Here is a 17324-nt window from a genome sequence, read left to right as displayed (position 1 = left end):
TCTATTAACCAGGGTGGAGACTAGCCTCCAGAAATGAATGTGCCACTCACTCCTACCTACAGAGCTGGCTCTCTTCCAAACACTAAGAAAGTTGGGGAGAAGGAGGATGACAAGGATAAGGGGAAAGAACAAGAAAAATTAGTGGCCAAGCCATCCTCCCCTATTCAAGTCGCCAATTTGGATGGATACACTAACACCCATAGATGGTAAAGAAAAAGATGCATCTAAGCAAGGGGATACCTTAGCCCTTTCGATAACTAAGGTCACTGTCTTCCCTATTACTTCTTAGAGAAAACTGACTCCATTAATTTTGAGGAAGCTATTTGATCCTACTGCATTGCAATCCACTATCAATGTGCTCTCTACAGAGTCATGGCTCAAAAAGACCATTGATAGGAAGAAGAGGAGATATGAGGATGAAACCCCATCAAAGGACTTTATCACACAAGTCACCTCCTCTCAACCATCCAAGAAGACAAAGAAGTAGAAGATGATTGCTACACTAGCTACGGATTCAACAACTGGCCATATGCTAGGTGAGATTGCTGAGCCAAATAAAGTAGGTAGATTTCATGAGCTCTCAAAGGATCATTTCTAGATCAGGATAGTAGATCTTGGCATTTTAGTTCGTGACTCCATGGTGAACATGTGGAAGTTTACCGATCATAAAATCAAGGATAAGTTTGAAGACCTTAGAGCAAAGAAGGAAATGTTGAAAGTATCGAATAGAGAAATAGTGGAATAGATAATGTCCATACTTAGGAGCACTTCATCAAGTCAATTTGACCAGAATGCAGAGGAGAATAAGAATTTACTCCTAAAATTGTAGCTAGAAAGGCAATTCAGTCAAGTATGTCAAACATGGGTAGATCAACTAAATGCTCAAGGTCCCCTAGTAGTTGAAAACTTCAGAATCCTAGTGCTACATGCTTACAAGCTTAGGGAAGTAGCTTTAAATCCTCAGTAAACCATATAGAATGTAGCAAACAAGCTGATAAAGAAATTGGCCCTTCTACAAGAAGTCATATGTAATGCCCCACCCAAAGATCCTTGGAACAAGGATTCAATACAAGCCAAGATAAAAAAAATTTACAAGTATGAATGCACATGACAGCATCATACAGGGATCACAAAGATTGCAACAGAAGACTTCACCACCATCCTAGCAACCAACAGATCTTTGAACACCAAACCAAACTGACACACATTAACAAAAGACAACAACCACCACAAGCAAGATGAGGGCACAAGAAATGACCACTCATCAACAAAACACCAAGCTGTGGTAAAATGCAGAATCCTAAAATTTGGGTAAGCCCGAAATCCTAAAACCCTAAAAATTGGCTAAGTCTGGATTTCTGAAGCCCTGAAATTTCGTAGAATCTATAACTTATCTCTGAGAGGTCTAAAACCTATCTCAAAAGATTCATCACATATATTAAAATATATCTTAAGTATAAGAAATTAAATATACATCAACTTATACTTCAACAATATATTTTAAACCCCAAGAGACTAAAATGGAAACACAAAAATTGAATTTCAAGAGAAACCAACAGAGTTCAAAAAGAAATAGCATAGGGTCAAAGAACACCCAAAAGGGTAGCCAAATCAACCCTCAAAGTGCCTGTTGTCCGCCCATGCAGGCTTTTACAAAAAACTATGCGACAGTTCTTACTAAGGGAGGACGACACTTCTCCTTAAGGCATGCAACATTTTATCAGTGTCGTACGATATTTCTCAAGAAGGCATGTGACACTCTTCCAGTGTTGTACGACATTTCTCAAGAAGGCATGCGATACTTTACAGTATCGTATGACACAGTTTGCATGGCTGTGCGATATGTTTTTAATGTCACGCCATGCTGAAAAAATATCACCCAAAGAACACGAAAACACTTCAAAAAACACAAAAGACCAACAACTAACCAAAATAGAGCAAAGAACCTCCACACCAGGAAGTACGGGATGCACAAAGGCTTGAGGAATGAACACTCGAGTGCAAGAACAACACAAAACAATGAACATCTATCCATCAAAACTACAGCAGCAAAGAACATACTGAAATAAATATCGAAGAGAACAAAAGCAACATCGCAATGGATAGAAATACATCTCAGGAACAAAACAACCAAACTAAGTATGCAATTCCACCCAACCATCAATAGCATCATAAGACCATCGTGGGTCCTAGCCATCCCTGCGTGTAACATCCCAAGTCACTGATTTGATCGTACTATCGTAATAGGGACGTCACTACTAAAAATGCTACAATCTAAGAATAAGGAAATCTAACATGCTAGTAGAAAAGCAGAAGATAATCCTATAGTAGATAACATCACCTATCACATGCTAAACATCAATAAGAAATAGATATGCCACTACATCAATTCACATCATCTAATCATATGCTAAACATCATAATATGGGAATGCATCAAATAAACTAACATCATCTAAACATGATATCCAAGCATTCCAATGAAATCATAAGTCACAAGAAAGCATACTCTTGAATCCAAAGTACCAAGTGAAAACATCCAACAATGGTCGCACTAGGACAAAAGACTGTCTCTGTACACCGGTCCCTAGTAGTGGTGAAGGTAGCTATGTCTCCCAACCACGTGGAACCCTTAGGTCCACATCTGTTGTGCTGATGGAGAAAATGATCCAACCACAAACACATAAAAGAAAAGCCATGGCTAACACTCACACCAAATAGCATGATGGTTGTAACCAAGAACCTAAGACAATGCAAGGAGTACAAGTCCTAGTTAGACACTCAAAAGGCTACTAAGTAGGGGTTGACATCATGGAGAGTCGCTTGGCATCCAAAAGCCCAAGCTCAGATCACATGTGGCAACACTCTCAAGGGACTCCCTTGGAACCATCACATTAATGAGGATCTTTTCATTATCTTAAATTGTATTAACACTCACACATTTAAATTTAGTTATCACTTACTTAAAACTTCCTATCCTTTGTCAACCTCTAGTGCCATAAACGTCGAGCTACAAGATAGAAGCCCCCTTCATATGCTACCCTACCCTACCTATGCTCATCATACGACAAGTGCCTATGGTCATGCATACTCCCATCCCAACCCCAATGATCAAAACTTCTAGCAGAGACATGGAAGGTCGAGACCCGCAAGTCCTCTGACAAACATATGTGCACGTACTTGTGTGTGGCACACCATCATCACGAAGATCATAACACAAGGACAGGATGAGAACACAATGCAAAACAAAACACCCAACCAAAAGCAACTCAAGAGGATGGATTCTACATGAATCCCAAAGCCAATAAAACCATACATCATAAAATCACTCAACCGGCCTCAATCCAAGAGTATGGATTCTACACGAATCCTAATGATGTAATAAGACCAAAAGTCATGAACTTACTCAATCGACCTTAATCTGAGAGTATGGATTCTACACGAATCCTAGTGTCCATGAAACAAAGCAAAGGTCCAAAAGAAACCATAACAACAGGTATAAAATCACTCAACCAAATACAACATCGGGAGTATGGATACAACATGCATCCCAATGCAACATAAAAGTGCACAAGTGGTCTGACTGATATCCAAACGGATCATCCAAGTCCATGATCCACATTGTGGCAAGAAAACCCTAGAAAATAAGGTGGCACGCAAAATGAGGTAAAAACTTCAAATTTTAAAAAAAAATCAAAATTAAAACCCATTTGGCCTTTGGGTTCAAAAACTCCAAAAATCCAAAAATAAAAGGAATCAGACATCGTATGCAAAAACGGCTAGCATAATGGCCCAAAAACCCAAACCCTCATCCTAAAAAATAGGGAAATGTTCATACCCACCCAACCAGGTAGAACTAGCATACAAAAATGGAGGGGAACACTAGTTCTCAACCTCCAAACAAATGGCTACCAAAAAAAGAAGCAGAAACAGAGTCGAAACAATAAAACGAGAAAGCCCTACCTCACAGCCAAAAGGGCAAAATGGGAATCTAAACCATAAAATAAATATCTCACAGAAGTAGCTAAAAATTGAGGCAATCCAAGGTTTCCTTGAGCTAGATCCAACAAGCTCAACCTCACGACGATCCCACGCCCATAGCTCCCACAACGAACAAAATAGTAAATCCTCATGAAGAGGATTTTGGGTTTTACTCTCCAACTTTCGAATTTGAAAATAAGAAGTGAGGAATTAAATTATTTTTTGGATACTTATTCACTTTTCGAGGTGAATAATCGATTAGGGCATTTAACCAGCCAACCTAGTTAAACTCTGAATCGACCCAAACAAAAACAAGCTATTCTTATAAATAGGAATTCATCTATGGAAAAGCTGCTAGAAATTAAAATAAATATATATCATTATAACAAAATTATATATCAGAAATCAATGTTTATTTTTTTTACACTATTTATACATGTCATTATAACATTATTTAAAATTAGATTAAAAAAATATTATTTGCATATACTTGCTTGATGGGAACTACATCCCATATTTTTTGCAATTTAAAAAAGGACTTGAAAATAATTTTAAATGATAAATTATTTCTCAAAAATGATTATAGGCATAAACTTCATCCACTTTTACACATTTCATCGATTTGCATTATCTTCAAATTCTAAACACAAATGCCACTTTTATATCGTTAAAGTTGAACAATTTGTTCTCAATCATCCTTTTCCTTAAGATAAGGGTGAGATGGGTTTTTACTTTTACCTAGGTCCTAGAAGGAATCATATGGGTTCTTAAGGGGTCATGAATACATTAATGTATTTTAGGACCCTTTAAGAAGTTCTATGACCCCTTAATTTATCATAGGACCCCTTATACCTATATGAACTATTAGGACCATGTACTATACATTCATAAGAGGTCATAATGATTCTAACGATACATTAGTGTTTAGGATAAAGAGGATTTTGGTTTTTCAATCTACTCATTACTCTCCCATCATCTCCAATATCAAAGGGTATCATGTCATGGGTTTTGTTTTCTTACACAATAGAAAATTAGTGCTCTTTTGGAGTTTGGGTTATAGGGTAGTTTCATTTTGGGTCTAACTAAATTTTACATTTTACTACTTCAAATTTGATGGGCATGTTTGAGTAAGTGTCACTATTTTTTCCTAATTTTTAATTGGATGGTGATTTTGAGTCCTCTGTATTAGTTTTTCCTTCCTTGATTGGATATCTTCATAGTTTTGGTAAGACTCCTTCAAAAGAACTTGATTCTTTTTCCATACTTTCATTAATGAGACTTCTTCCTTCTCCTACTCTTGAAGATATGGAGTGTATTTTACATGCATTTTGTTGGATATTCATCTTCTCAAGGTGAGATGGACTGTATTTTCTATTTCAAATTAAATCACATTTCTTTTTCCCCATCCAACTTTTCAATATTCACTCCCTCATTCTTGTACTTACATTGTATGCCTCTACTCCATCCTAGTATTCCTTACTTACATTTAAATTAGTTGAAACCACTTATATATCCTTTCTCAACTTCCTTAATGGTTTTCATCAACCTAAATGTGGACAAAATTTTGAAACTAAATGAAAAACATCACCAAGCAAAAATAATAAGCTTACATGACCAAAGATAATACACAATTATATTTTCAAATTGATAAATATAATAATAATAAAATTACTTATTGTAATGGTCTTATAGAGGAGAATCTTCATAGAGTACAACACACTTATACAATAGTTTTTACAACTTTCCCAAGTATTTAGTAGGTTGGAAGAAATATAAATGATCTATTGTAACATAAAAAATTAAGAGGACGTGAAAAATGGGAAAACCTCTTAATTTTTATGTACATTAGGGAAATCGAAAGAGGTAACTTCAAATACAGTATTCCAAAAGACATAAATTAGATTAGCACTACCAAAGGAGGGTGCAAGGCATGCCAATGGAGAATCAAAGGCCTTTTCCAAGATGTACATACTCAAAGGATCTCTTTCTATAGGATGTTTTTTCCCTTTAATGATGTGTCATTAATTGTATTAATTATTATTTTTCTTAGTGCAAGTAGATTTTCCAATTGAATTGTAAGTAAATGTGATAGCATATATAATAGCTAAGAATATAAAAGTGCAAGAATAGGGTTCCCTCTTGATACTTGTAAGAATTTTCCTAAGGAAAGAATGAAATACCAAGATCTAGAAGCTCAAGAGGTAGCACAAGAGAGATAGGAAAAATGATGATCAATTAATTAAGTCAATAGTGATCAAGAGTACAATGCTCATGCCTAATTGATATTCCAATGAAATTAAAGTAGATGTGCCCAAATATATGGGTAAATCATGATAACTAGAAGTGATGATAGAGATAACCTATCAACTAGACAAGGTATAATCACATGTCTATTAAAGGCAGATCATCCTCCATTGTGTAATAGGGTGTGTGTAATATGTTAAACATGTGCAACATTGAGATGATGATAATGTGATAATAACACCAAGGTGGAGCTCACAAACAACAATGTGTGAGACAAAAAACTATTTGCAAGTTAATTTTTCCTACAACATGTGCTCAAATAGAAAGCAAACTCAAATCTATTTACATGGAAACTAACATGCAAATGTAGTATCCTACATAAACTTAAGTAAAACATAATTACTAATATTTAAATACACCAACAGAAAGGATCATATCTAAATTATTAAAGTAAGTTCTACGAAATGAAAAATAAGTAATTAAACTCACCTTCAATTCCAATAGGAGTGGATAATTCAAATCAAAAAATTGACCTTGTCCAATCGTCTCAAAAATTGGAACACAAACAGATTCAACATGTTAGAACTAAGATTTGTTAATCCTAAAAATTTGGGAACCTCTATTAAAGGTCAACGTAGAGGTTCTATTTCTAGGTCAACCTAGGTTGAGGTTAAGGTTGGCCTCAGCCTATCCTATGCCAAGAATCTAAAATGTGGAAGTCTGATATAAACTAGAAACCCTAGTTCCAAAATTTGAATTCATTTCTTTGAAAACTTGTAGAATTTTTCTTAGACATGTGAAAAATGCTCTTTTTTTTATGGCGGGGGAGGGGTAGGGGGTCAAGGTTATGTTATTTTCTTGGTTGAGGAATCAACCTTGAAATTAGAAAACTTGTGTAAAGTAAGATAAATGTATATATTCGCCTTAATTACCAAATCTATATGGATAGATGTTAGGAATAAGGTGTCTCAACCTTGTATAATTCCTATTCTTATTATTTGTTTTGTAAAATGTATTTCTTTTAAATAATGTTGATGTGTCGACATCTTGAATTGTGTGTAAGGAGATCATGGCTAAAACGGTTATGACGGATTCCTATGACACGTAAGAGCTATGTTAAGAAGATTCAATGATAGGTGAAGACATGTGGCAACTAAGATGTTTGAGTATTGTACACTCTACCCCAATAGTGGGGTTCGGGGCATCGTCCCAAAAAAAAATTTGGGGTTCCTATTTTCTCAGAGAATGGTAAAACCCTAATACGGTTTACCTTTGGGAGCAGCCCTAAAGTGAAGCGCATGTTATAAGCATTTTTAGGGTTGCAAAGAGAGATGATGTGAAAAAGGTGTATTGTTGGTACTGCGAGTTGCTATTGGAGTCTTTTTGTTGTCGTTGTTGAGCTTGCACTGCAAGTGTATTGTAACATTTTGTTGAAGATAATACATTGTGCAAGTTCTGAAGGGGTGGGGTTGTTTTACCGAAAGGTTTTTCCCCACCGACAAATCTTTGTGTTATATGTTTCTGTCTATGTCTATTTTCTTTATGCTTGCTTGGCTGAAATATTGTTGTTTACATGATATTGAATATGTAAGTGCAAAAGATTTTAATAAGATTTGCACCATACTTCTCTTAAGAGATTACTGTAGGAAGCTATTTTTGCACCTGAGTTTCCTTAAAATAGATTCGGGTCTACTACCCACAAAGATGTGTAAATGTTTTATTTTGATGTATGATGAAAATGTAGTATGTCTCCACAAATGTATTAGATATACAAGTGTCAAATCATAGAAAGACAGATGTAAGTATGCTCTTCAATACTTGAAGAGTTGAATGGTTGAATAATTTTATAGGGTTAACGAATGCGGACCTCCTTCCATGGTGGAAAACTCCACTATCTCTAATGAAGAAAGAAACTAGATCTTTATAAGGAATTTCACAAATGATGACATAAAAATTAGGGCTTTCAATGAATCTTTTCTTGCTAGATTTTAAATCCTTGAATGCACCTTAAATGTTTTCTTTCAAATGATGATAGCTATGCTTGAAAGTATCAATTTCTTGTGTGTGTAGTAAATGATCAATAGCTTTCATATAGAATGGATCTTCAAATGAAGTGAGAAAGAATCCTTTTATAGTGATTTAAAAATCAAAATCAAAAGGGCCAAGTACACTAGGAAAGAAAATAAATTGAAAACCTTGAGATGGGTGTGAGATCCTTAGGAAAAATGCCTTCAGTTGATGTTGACCTTCAGCTCAAACTAGGAGATGTTTTGCATTGGAATGTTCTTTCAGATCTTGAGGATGGAGGAAAAATAACAAAAAATGGGTAGAAACTCAAAAATAGTAGCAAATCAAACATAAATACATCTATGTTGTAGGATATCACCAAAATAGAGGGATAATGGATCTTATAAAGAAATTTTGTACTTTTTAAAAGAGTACACCTTTTGTGAATTCAAAATTTCTACTTAAGAAAACTTTAAAACCTTATACATTATTTTTTAATAAAATAAAAAAGGACATGGACAATACTAGTGTTACAACTACAAGTGTTAATTCCTCAATGCAATAAAATAAAACATAACAAGTTCTCCTAGTGCAAACCATTAGCCATAAAATGACACATGTGCAAACTAAAAAAGATTTGAATGTACCAAAATTTATGAAATTGTATATGTCACAAGAATTCATACATGTGAAGGGTAGTGAAATGAGTGCATTAAATGGCATACTCTGAGGCTCTATAAAATTTAATATGTATCTTACTAATATTTTAAAAAGAAAAAAATATTGCAAGTGATGATGCAATCTATCAGCACTCCTTATTACATTATTAATGTTAAGTTCTAATAAGAAAAACCTAGGAAATGTAGAAATTCAAATGTTCAAGGATTAACTAGGGTAGAGTTGATTGTAAAATTATTTTATTGAAGATGTTCTTTTAAAAAGTGCTGGTAAATTTTAATGTACTTGATTCATCCATGAAATTCTACATTATGAGAATCTTTGAAATCATTTCAATCATCACAATAGAGAATTGTTAGTTGTTTTTTAGAGCTAGCCCTGGTCTTCTTAGTAGATGGTGTAGTTAAATTCCTTCAAAACTTGTTATATTTATAATATGATATTCTCTTCATGAATGACAAGTGTAGTTTTCATCCTGTTTTACCAAGAAAGAAGAAGTGACTCTAAAAAGAAAACAATAGAAATAAAAAAACAAAAAGAATAAACTATCTAGTAAAACAATATTATCTTACATATTTGGAATATTTAAGATAAAAAATTAATTTTATTGAATTCAGACTCAACCATCATCTTTACTTTTGCTTCATTTCAATAAATAAGTAAAACATTTAATTATAATTACATTCGAACTAAGATTAAATTTGAATCGTAGTATTTCCAAATTCTTAAATAAATATGCTAGTTAGAACTTCAATCTAGAACCCCACTCATCAATAGTTGGACATTTTGCAATAAGTTGAGGGCCCATGTGGTGCATTTCCTTCGAGTATATTCAACTGAAATTGCAACCGCCATCGCGCAGCTATGGAAACAAAATATATATGTCAACAAACGATCCATGGTATGAGTGCCTTCAAAGAAGTCTCTCAAAACAACTAAACGTAATCCCTGGTCCAGCTGCCTAACTTAGCTGCTCACGTTACCTTTACTTCCGCCATAGTTGGGTGTTTCGCCATAGTTGGGTGCTATTTAGGGAATGCACGGCTCTCCCCACACTAAGTTCTCTCTCTCTCTCAAATACAATGGCTGCGAAAATCAGGGTATTGTCTTTGTTCTTCATGTGTATCTTCCTCTCATGCAACCATGGCATGGAGATGAGGGCGGAGGCATCGTTGAGCTTAAGCAGGGACTACTACAAACAGAGTTGCCCTAACGCTGAGAACATCATCAGAGACACCATACGCAATGCCACCTCCTTCGACCCTAAACTCCCTGCTCGCATTCTCCGGATGCACTTCCACGACTGCTTCATTCGCGTATGACGTTCTATATCTAGTTACTCTCCATCATCTTTGATATTCTAAAGCCCATTTGCTCATGATTGTTATAGATATAATCATATTGTATTTGACAGGGGTGCGACGGATCGGTGCTGTTAGACTCCACCGCCAACAACACGGCAGAGAAAGACGCGCCACCCAACGTCTCACTCCGTGCCTTCTACGTCATCGATCACGCCAAGGCCAAGCTCGAATCCCTCTGCCCCCAAACTGTCTCATGCGCTGACATTCTCGCCATTGCCGCAAGGGATGTGGTGGTGCTCGTAAGTATCTCAATACCTCTTTCCTATTAATTCCAACTCATTAATTCCGCCAATGAGTAGTGATGGTTTGGCATCGGTTAATAATGGGATGTAGAGCGGAGGTCCAAAGTGGGAGGTGTTGAAAGGAAGAAAGGACGGGGTGATATCGAGCGCAAACGAGACGAGGAATTTGCCGTCTCCCTCCTTCAACGTCTCTCAACTCTTGCAGGCATTCATTCTCCGCGGACTCTCCGTCCACGATCTCGTTGCACTGTCCGGTAATTTCGTCACTCACTCATTTCCACAACATCTCATTGTTTTGCACGACGTGATGATGGTTACAATGAGCCTTGACAAGAGTTGAGATCACATATATAATTCATGATGTGTGGTTAACAGGCGGGCACACGTTGGGGTTTTCTCACTGCTCTTCCTTCACGAGCAGACTGCACGCGTTCAATGCGACGCATAGAGTGGATCCCACCATGCAACCACAGTTTGCGCAGAGGTTGTCGAGCGTGTGCCCTAACCCTAACACCAACCGCAGCGCAGGAGCGTTTTTGGACTCCACTTCTACTCGCTTCGACAATGCATATTTCAAGCGCTTGGTGGTGGGCAAAGGAGTGTTCGGCTCCGACCAGGCTCTGTTTACAGATAACATTAACACCAAAGCCATGGTGAAGGCTTTCGCAGAGGACGAGAAGGCCTTTTTCAGAGCGTTTAGGAGGTCCATGCTCAAGATGGGCAGCGTCGGAGTGCAGGCAAGTGACTCGCAGGTCCGATTGAACTGCAGGAAAGTCAATTCCTGAGCTCTGCAAGTGACCCAACAATTGATATACCTACAAGGGCTTGGTTTCAATGGATTTGCTTTTTCTTGGGGGGAATTTCCAATAATGTATATCCTTGGTTAGGCTGTTTCTAGCAAGTTGCTCACATAAATGTAAGTCAAACCGTCATTATGTCAAGTGAATAAAGAATGACTCGTGTGATCAAATTAATCCCTTTTTCTAACCACGTTCCTCGGGCGTGTTCATCATTATGAGTTGATAGCTTTATTTTTAATGTGCTTAGTGTATAAACAACGCTAAAATATATATTGAAGTGCAATTAAAAAGTTTTTTTTTAATGGTACTGAAAAATATATCAAGGAAGTAAGGGTCATTTATTAAATAACATTTGTTTTTGTTTTTACAAACTTTAAACTGATTTACAAGCTTTATATCATAATTTGATTTCTTGTAGAAAACATCTCATATTTATCAATTGATGAGCTTATAGACTTTCATAATAAATTGTTTATAAAATGTAATACTTATGAAAATTTTGAAAATAGGTTTACAAGGAAATAGAACTTACTTTTAGAAAAAGAACTTTACATGTGGTTTATTGTGTTTGAGTTGGAGTAGTGCTACCTGGATAGTTACACTTCTTAGAAATTTGTGTGATTCACCTATGAGTGCATCACCTAGATGCAATGAGTGCTAAGTAATCAATTCGTTCTCATGAGAGATGGGTTCTTGTGAACCACTAAGGGCCCATTTGGCAACAGGAATACAAGTGGAATAGGCATATGTAAATTCTTAAAATTTTGAAATCTTCATTTGGATGCACCAAATCGGAATTGGAATAGAAAGTAAAATAGGAATATGTATTCCAATTTTGGCCCAAAAATGAGGTTTTGCAATTCCACCCAAATAGGTGTTGTTGGAATATGTATTCCTATTCCAGATTTATTTATTTTAGAAAACATAAATTTTGGGGTCCGCAAATTCCCCATCAAATTTTGGCTGAACCAAACAAAGAACAAGAATACGTAGCCCAATTTTCTATTCTAGAATAGCTATTCCTATTCCCCTATTCCTATTTCCACAGCCAAATGGGTTGTAAGTTCATAAAACATGGGTTAGTGGGTTTGAAGTTTTAAAAACTACACAATTGAATTCTAATAGCAATAACACAATTCTAACTTGTTGTAGAAAATATCTCCTATTTTTAAATTGAATAGTTTAAGTGGCTCCTCAATAAATAGTTCATAATGCACCTTTATGAAAAACACCTATTTGTAATGGGTTCTAAGTGTTTCCTTCATTCTCGTGAGAGATGGGTTGTGAACCACTTCTCATGAAGTATAGATTGTTGAATATTTATAGACATATCAAAAGTTTATTACAAAAAGTATATCTAAAAAATTAATCATTTATTATATTTATAATTACTCAAATACATTATCATTTAATATATTTATTCATTAAACAAAATAATTATTTTCTATTTAGTAATTTATTATAGTAGAAATCTAGACACTAATATTTTTATTTAAATTATCTATCACTATTTTTCCATTTTATTCATTGATAATACTCATCATTTATCTTGTTATAAGTTATTATCATTATTATCCTTTTATAATCATTTGAATAAATATATTTTATTTAATTAAAGTGAGTTAAAATTATCTACTAACTAATTAAAAATATTCATTTATTATCTATTAGTTATTTTCAAATTAAATAAATACAAATTGAACTTGATTAATAAACAATTAAATCTTCAAATCTCATCACATTCAATTAACTAATTAATCAAAATGAGTTAAATCTATTCAATCCATTTATCTATGGAATAAGTTCACTCCCTAATATAATCAATCAATTCTTCCATGTACATACTTCACTTTTCTAATGAGGAAAGCCTCAAATACATTTTAAACTTTTGTATGGAATTGAGTTTTCATTTGAAATAATTATCTATGAGAAATCATGAGTGAACCATAAATTTCAAGTTGAGGTTTCAATTCACTTATCAATTGATTTTTCATAATAAAAATAAAAAATAAAAAATTCAGTTGGAGAAATTCTAATGAAAGCAGCTCTATGAAAAAAGGTCACGGACTGATTCGGAGATAAAAACCCACAAGTCAATAACATTTTTTTATTTTAATAAATTTTGATAAATAATTAAATAAATATGTTGTTAATTTATAATTTTGTTTACATTTATAATGAAAGTTTAACCATTAGGACTGACTTCAAAATATTGAAAGACCTTGGTGAACTTGCTAAAAATGTAATACAAGCTAAGACATAATCTAAGAAAGGGGCTCCTCAAATTTCTAAAATTTAACTGGGGTGTGTTATGAATAAGCACAACATTAAGGATCAACTTTAGCATGTTTATGTTCAATTCTATGAAAATATAGATGATATCATTATGTTTGTTCAATTGTACAATGAAATTATCATACCAACAGTTTATGATGTCTTCTTTGGTTGTGTTGAATTTCACTAATTCATATCTTGATTTTTGTGTAAAGAGATATAAGAAAAAAATTACAAAACCCTAACTAGTTAGGTAGGAGTGTGAACATAGGTGTAAACCCATATATATTCCTTGTCTTTTAGATTCCAAAAATCACATATTCTAGAACTAAAATCATTCATTTTGAAGACAAAAATCTTTGAAAATGATTAGTCACAAGAAATAACACCCAAAATTCAACATTACTACCACTTATATAGTAAGATTTTGTGCATGCTTAAGTAGAATCTTCATCTTCATCTTCCTTGAAGAAGAAAGGTGTAGGGTTTTAATTGAATTCTAGTTTCATTTCCATGAAAAGGTCGTACAGCTCAAAACATTATTTTTTGTCTTCTGGGGAAGGTTTCCCCAAGATACTCATCAAGTTGTTCTTTCCCTTTCATGCATTTACGTGAACCTAGGAGATCATGTCCACTTATATTCTCCTTATGGCTAGTTTAGGTGGCTAGGGTTACACAATAAGCATGGGCTCTTCAATTCATATTTTATTGCTTGTAGGGCATGCCATTTTAGAAAAAATAACTTTGGATAAATAAGAATTTAACCCAAAAAATGCCACCAAATTACCTTAAAGATGGAATTTAAGCTCATTTAATTTTTATGTTAAATATTTAATATATTTTTATCTATTAGAAACTATATTTTTGTCTCATTAAATATACTTCAATATTTTTTCTATTTGAAAAAAAATATTTAGTAGGATTTAAAAACATTATGCCTTGAAAAATGCACCATATAGTGTACTAAAACTCTACTTCATATCTCATGCCTTGAAAGATTATCCCACAATAATATGGTCCACATTTTGGACAACTTTGACACTAAGATTAGCATTTTGAGAAAGAACTTCACTTTTAAACACCTATTGCTACAAAACCATTAAGCTGGAAATTATGTGAACTATAAACTTTTAGCATTTTATTTCTCATTTCTAAATATATTTTTGAAAAAAGAAAAGAATTGATCAATAACCATTTTCTTTCTCCTTTGAAAAATTTGTTTGTTTGAAAAAAGTCTCAATTTTAAGGAGTGATACTCACTTTGATCAACATAAAAAAATTCTAAAGATGATAAATAATAATTCTTACAAAGTTAGGTTTGTAACACCAATATCTAGATAATCCAATTGGTTTTCTTCAAATTGATCGAATATTTTATATAGTTATTGAGTTTTCAAGTAAAATTAATTATCATTTGGACATAGGTTCATTTTGATCACTCTAGCTTGATCTATATATAGAAAATAATTTTTTTTTCCTTTTTTTGATACAAAGGAAACATAAATGTCCATTTCCAAGATATTTCATAATTTTAATTTTCCCTAATTTACTATTTTTATATAAGTGTTGAACTGAGAAGTTGCTAAATAGGAAGACAAACTATATTTTGTAAAACTTTTTTTTAAAAGTCATTATAATCTACACACACACACACAAATGTGTGTGTGTGTGTGTGTGTGTGTGTGTGTGTTTATAGATATACATATGTGTGTGTGCGTGTGTGTGTGTGTGTGTGTGTGTTTATAGATATACATATGTGTGTGTGTGTGTGTGTGTGTGTGTGTGTGTGTGTGTGTGTGTGTGTGTGTGTGTGTGTGTGTGTGTGTGTGTGTGTGTGTGTAGATATATGTATGCATATATTGTTGGAAACTTACAATTGGAACAATTTTTATTTTGTTATTTGTTAGGATTAAACCATAGATAGAAATAAGAATTACATGCAAAAAGTAAACAATATCAAAAAATAATATATCACTAAAAAAGAACACAAGAAACCAAGATTTAATATGGTTCACCTAATCCCTAGGCTACGTCCACCAAATAGCAAGTCCAATATTATTATGTTCTAGTGACTACAACCTAATTACAATCCATAATCTCTTATAGCTCAATATCACCGCAAGAAGAAATTTTTGTATCACACCTTATAAGACAATCCCTAACCCTAAGCCCTTAAAGTATACAAGTATTTTTGTTGCTTTAGGGTTTAAATTAGTTACAACATGTTGGCCATAAATTGGCAAATAATTAATAGCCAATTGGCACATATTAGCCATTGGTGAATAGTGACCTCCAAAAAAAATATATGATATATAGTACTTCCCTTATCAGTCACCACAAACCAATATTATTGATGTCAAATCTATTGATGAGACATATTGCTACCTAATCTAAATGTCATATCTATTTGATTGATGAAGAGGATTTGAAAAGTTGCTCATAACAATAGCACCTAGAGAAAAGGTTGAGTTATGAAAAGAGAGTTACAATGAACATTTTATCAGATAGACTTTGATATAGAAAAGTGATTGTTTATGTCAAGAAAGATAAGAAAATCTAAGAAGAAGTATAAAATATAGTTACTATTGAGTTTAATGCCAGTGTCAACCAAGATAGAATTAGTGCTGAGAAATCCAATGTTGACCGAGCATTAGCATCAACCAAGCAACACAATTAATGTCGAGCCAAAAATATTTTTCAATGACTAAGTATTTCAATGATGATTGAGTACCAAAATTTAGAGATTCTCAAGTGACAGTATAAGAATGAATTCAAGGAAATCGTAAGATCAAACCAACTTAGTTAATTTCTTAGGAGATATAAAATGCGTTGAAGATAATATTGATGAGTTCTATCAATCAATTCAAGGCAAGCATTAGGTAAAGACCTAACAACAAAATTTTAGATAAGTTTCTAGAAGAAGATTTAGTAGATGGATAGATATAGTGAATCAAGTTGAATCTAATTGTAAACCCTAAGATCTATGGCGGATGTAGAAAATGGTAAAGCACAAGTTATATATTTAAAGAGATACAGAGCCAAATAAACTATACATAAATGTGTGTGTGTGTGTGTGTGTGTGTGTGTGTGTGTGTGTGTGTGTGTGTGTGTGTGTGTGTGTGTGTGTGTGTGTGTGTGTGTGTGTGTGTGTGTGTGTGTGTGTTTGTGTGTGTGTGTGTGTGTGTGTGTGACTGCAAAGCTTGTATATGAAGAGAGGCATACAGAGTAAGTTTGATCAGAAACACATGAGTGTGAGTAAATGTGAAGATAACAAAGAAAGATTGTAGACATGATTTTGTTATTGATAAGTACATTAGAGAATAAGGCTTAAGTGTTGATGAGAAGAGTGGACTAATTTCTTGAAGGGTGTCCAAGTAAATCAGGATCAGAGATGTCAGTGGAAGGCTTATAAGTAAACCATCATAAGGACTGAAAATAGATCTAAACCTACAAAAGTGAGTTGTAATTACACAGATCAAACCTATTTTTTCCTTTCTATTCATTGTAAACAGTTTGTATTGAAATCCTTTTAATAGAGGTTGACCTAATAGTCATTTGAAGACTTGACAGTCTGTGTAAATCCTTTAACTAGGTGACATCTAAATGGAATGATCAAAGTCCTCTTAAAAGGCCACTCCTAATAGGGTGATTAAATCCTCTAACCATGTCACATTTAATAATGTGTTTTGTAACCTTTAACAGTTTGGCTCCTAAAAGAGCTCACTTTGAAAGAGT

The 17324-nt window shown here is 33.9% G+C and overlaps 1 protein-coding gene across 1 annotated transcript; it reads left to right on the top strand.

Moving 5' to 3' along the window:
• The first annotated feature begins 9933 nt into the window (after positions 1–9933).
• LOC149570658 (peroxidase 66-like) lies at positions 9934–11489 on the top strand. The gene is made up of 4 exons (XM_089817944.1): positions 9934–10225; positions 10324–10512; positions 10607–10769; positions 10891–11489. Exons 1-4 carry the CDS (start codon positions 9992–9994, stop codon positions 11298–11300), a joined length of 996 nt encoding a protein of 331 aa, XP_089674070.1. The 5' UTR covers positions 9934–9991; the 3' UTR covers positions 11301–11489.
• Positions 11490–17324: the final 5835 nt, after the last annotated feature.

This window comes from Cupressus sempervirens, chromosome 3 (assembly GCF_028749045.1).
Source record: "Cupressus sempervirens isolate cs-2001-9-10 chromosome 3, ASM2874904v1, whole genome shotgun sequence".
NCBI lineage: Eukaryota > Viridiplantae > Streptophyta > Pinopsida > Cupressales > Cupressaceae > Cupressus > Cupressus sempervirens.
This window is presented reverse-complemented; position numbering and strand designations above follow the sequence as displayed.

Excerpts from the sequence above, each read along its gene's own strand:
- LOC149570658 (XM_089817944.1), top strand. The coding sequence starts at position 9,992 with ATGGCTGCGAAAATCAGGGTATTGTCTTTGTTCTTCATGTGTATCTTC. Across the intron at positions 10,226-10,323 it reads TCCACGACTGCTTCATTCGC|GGGTGCGACGGATCGGTGCT; the intron begins GTATGACGTTCT and ends TGTATTTGACAG. Across the intron at positions 10,770-10,890 it reads CGATCTCGTTGCACTGTCCG|GCGGGCACACGTTGGGGTTT; the intron begins GTAATTTCGTCA and ends TGTGGTTAACAG.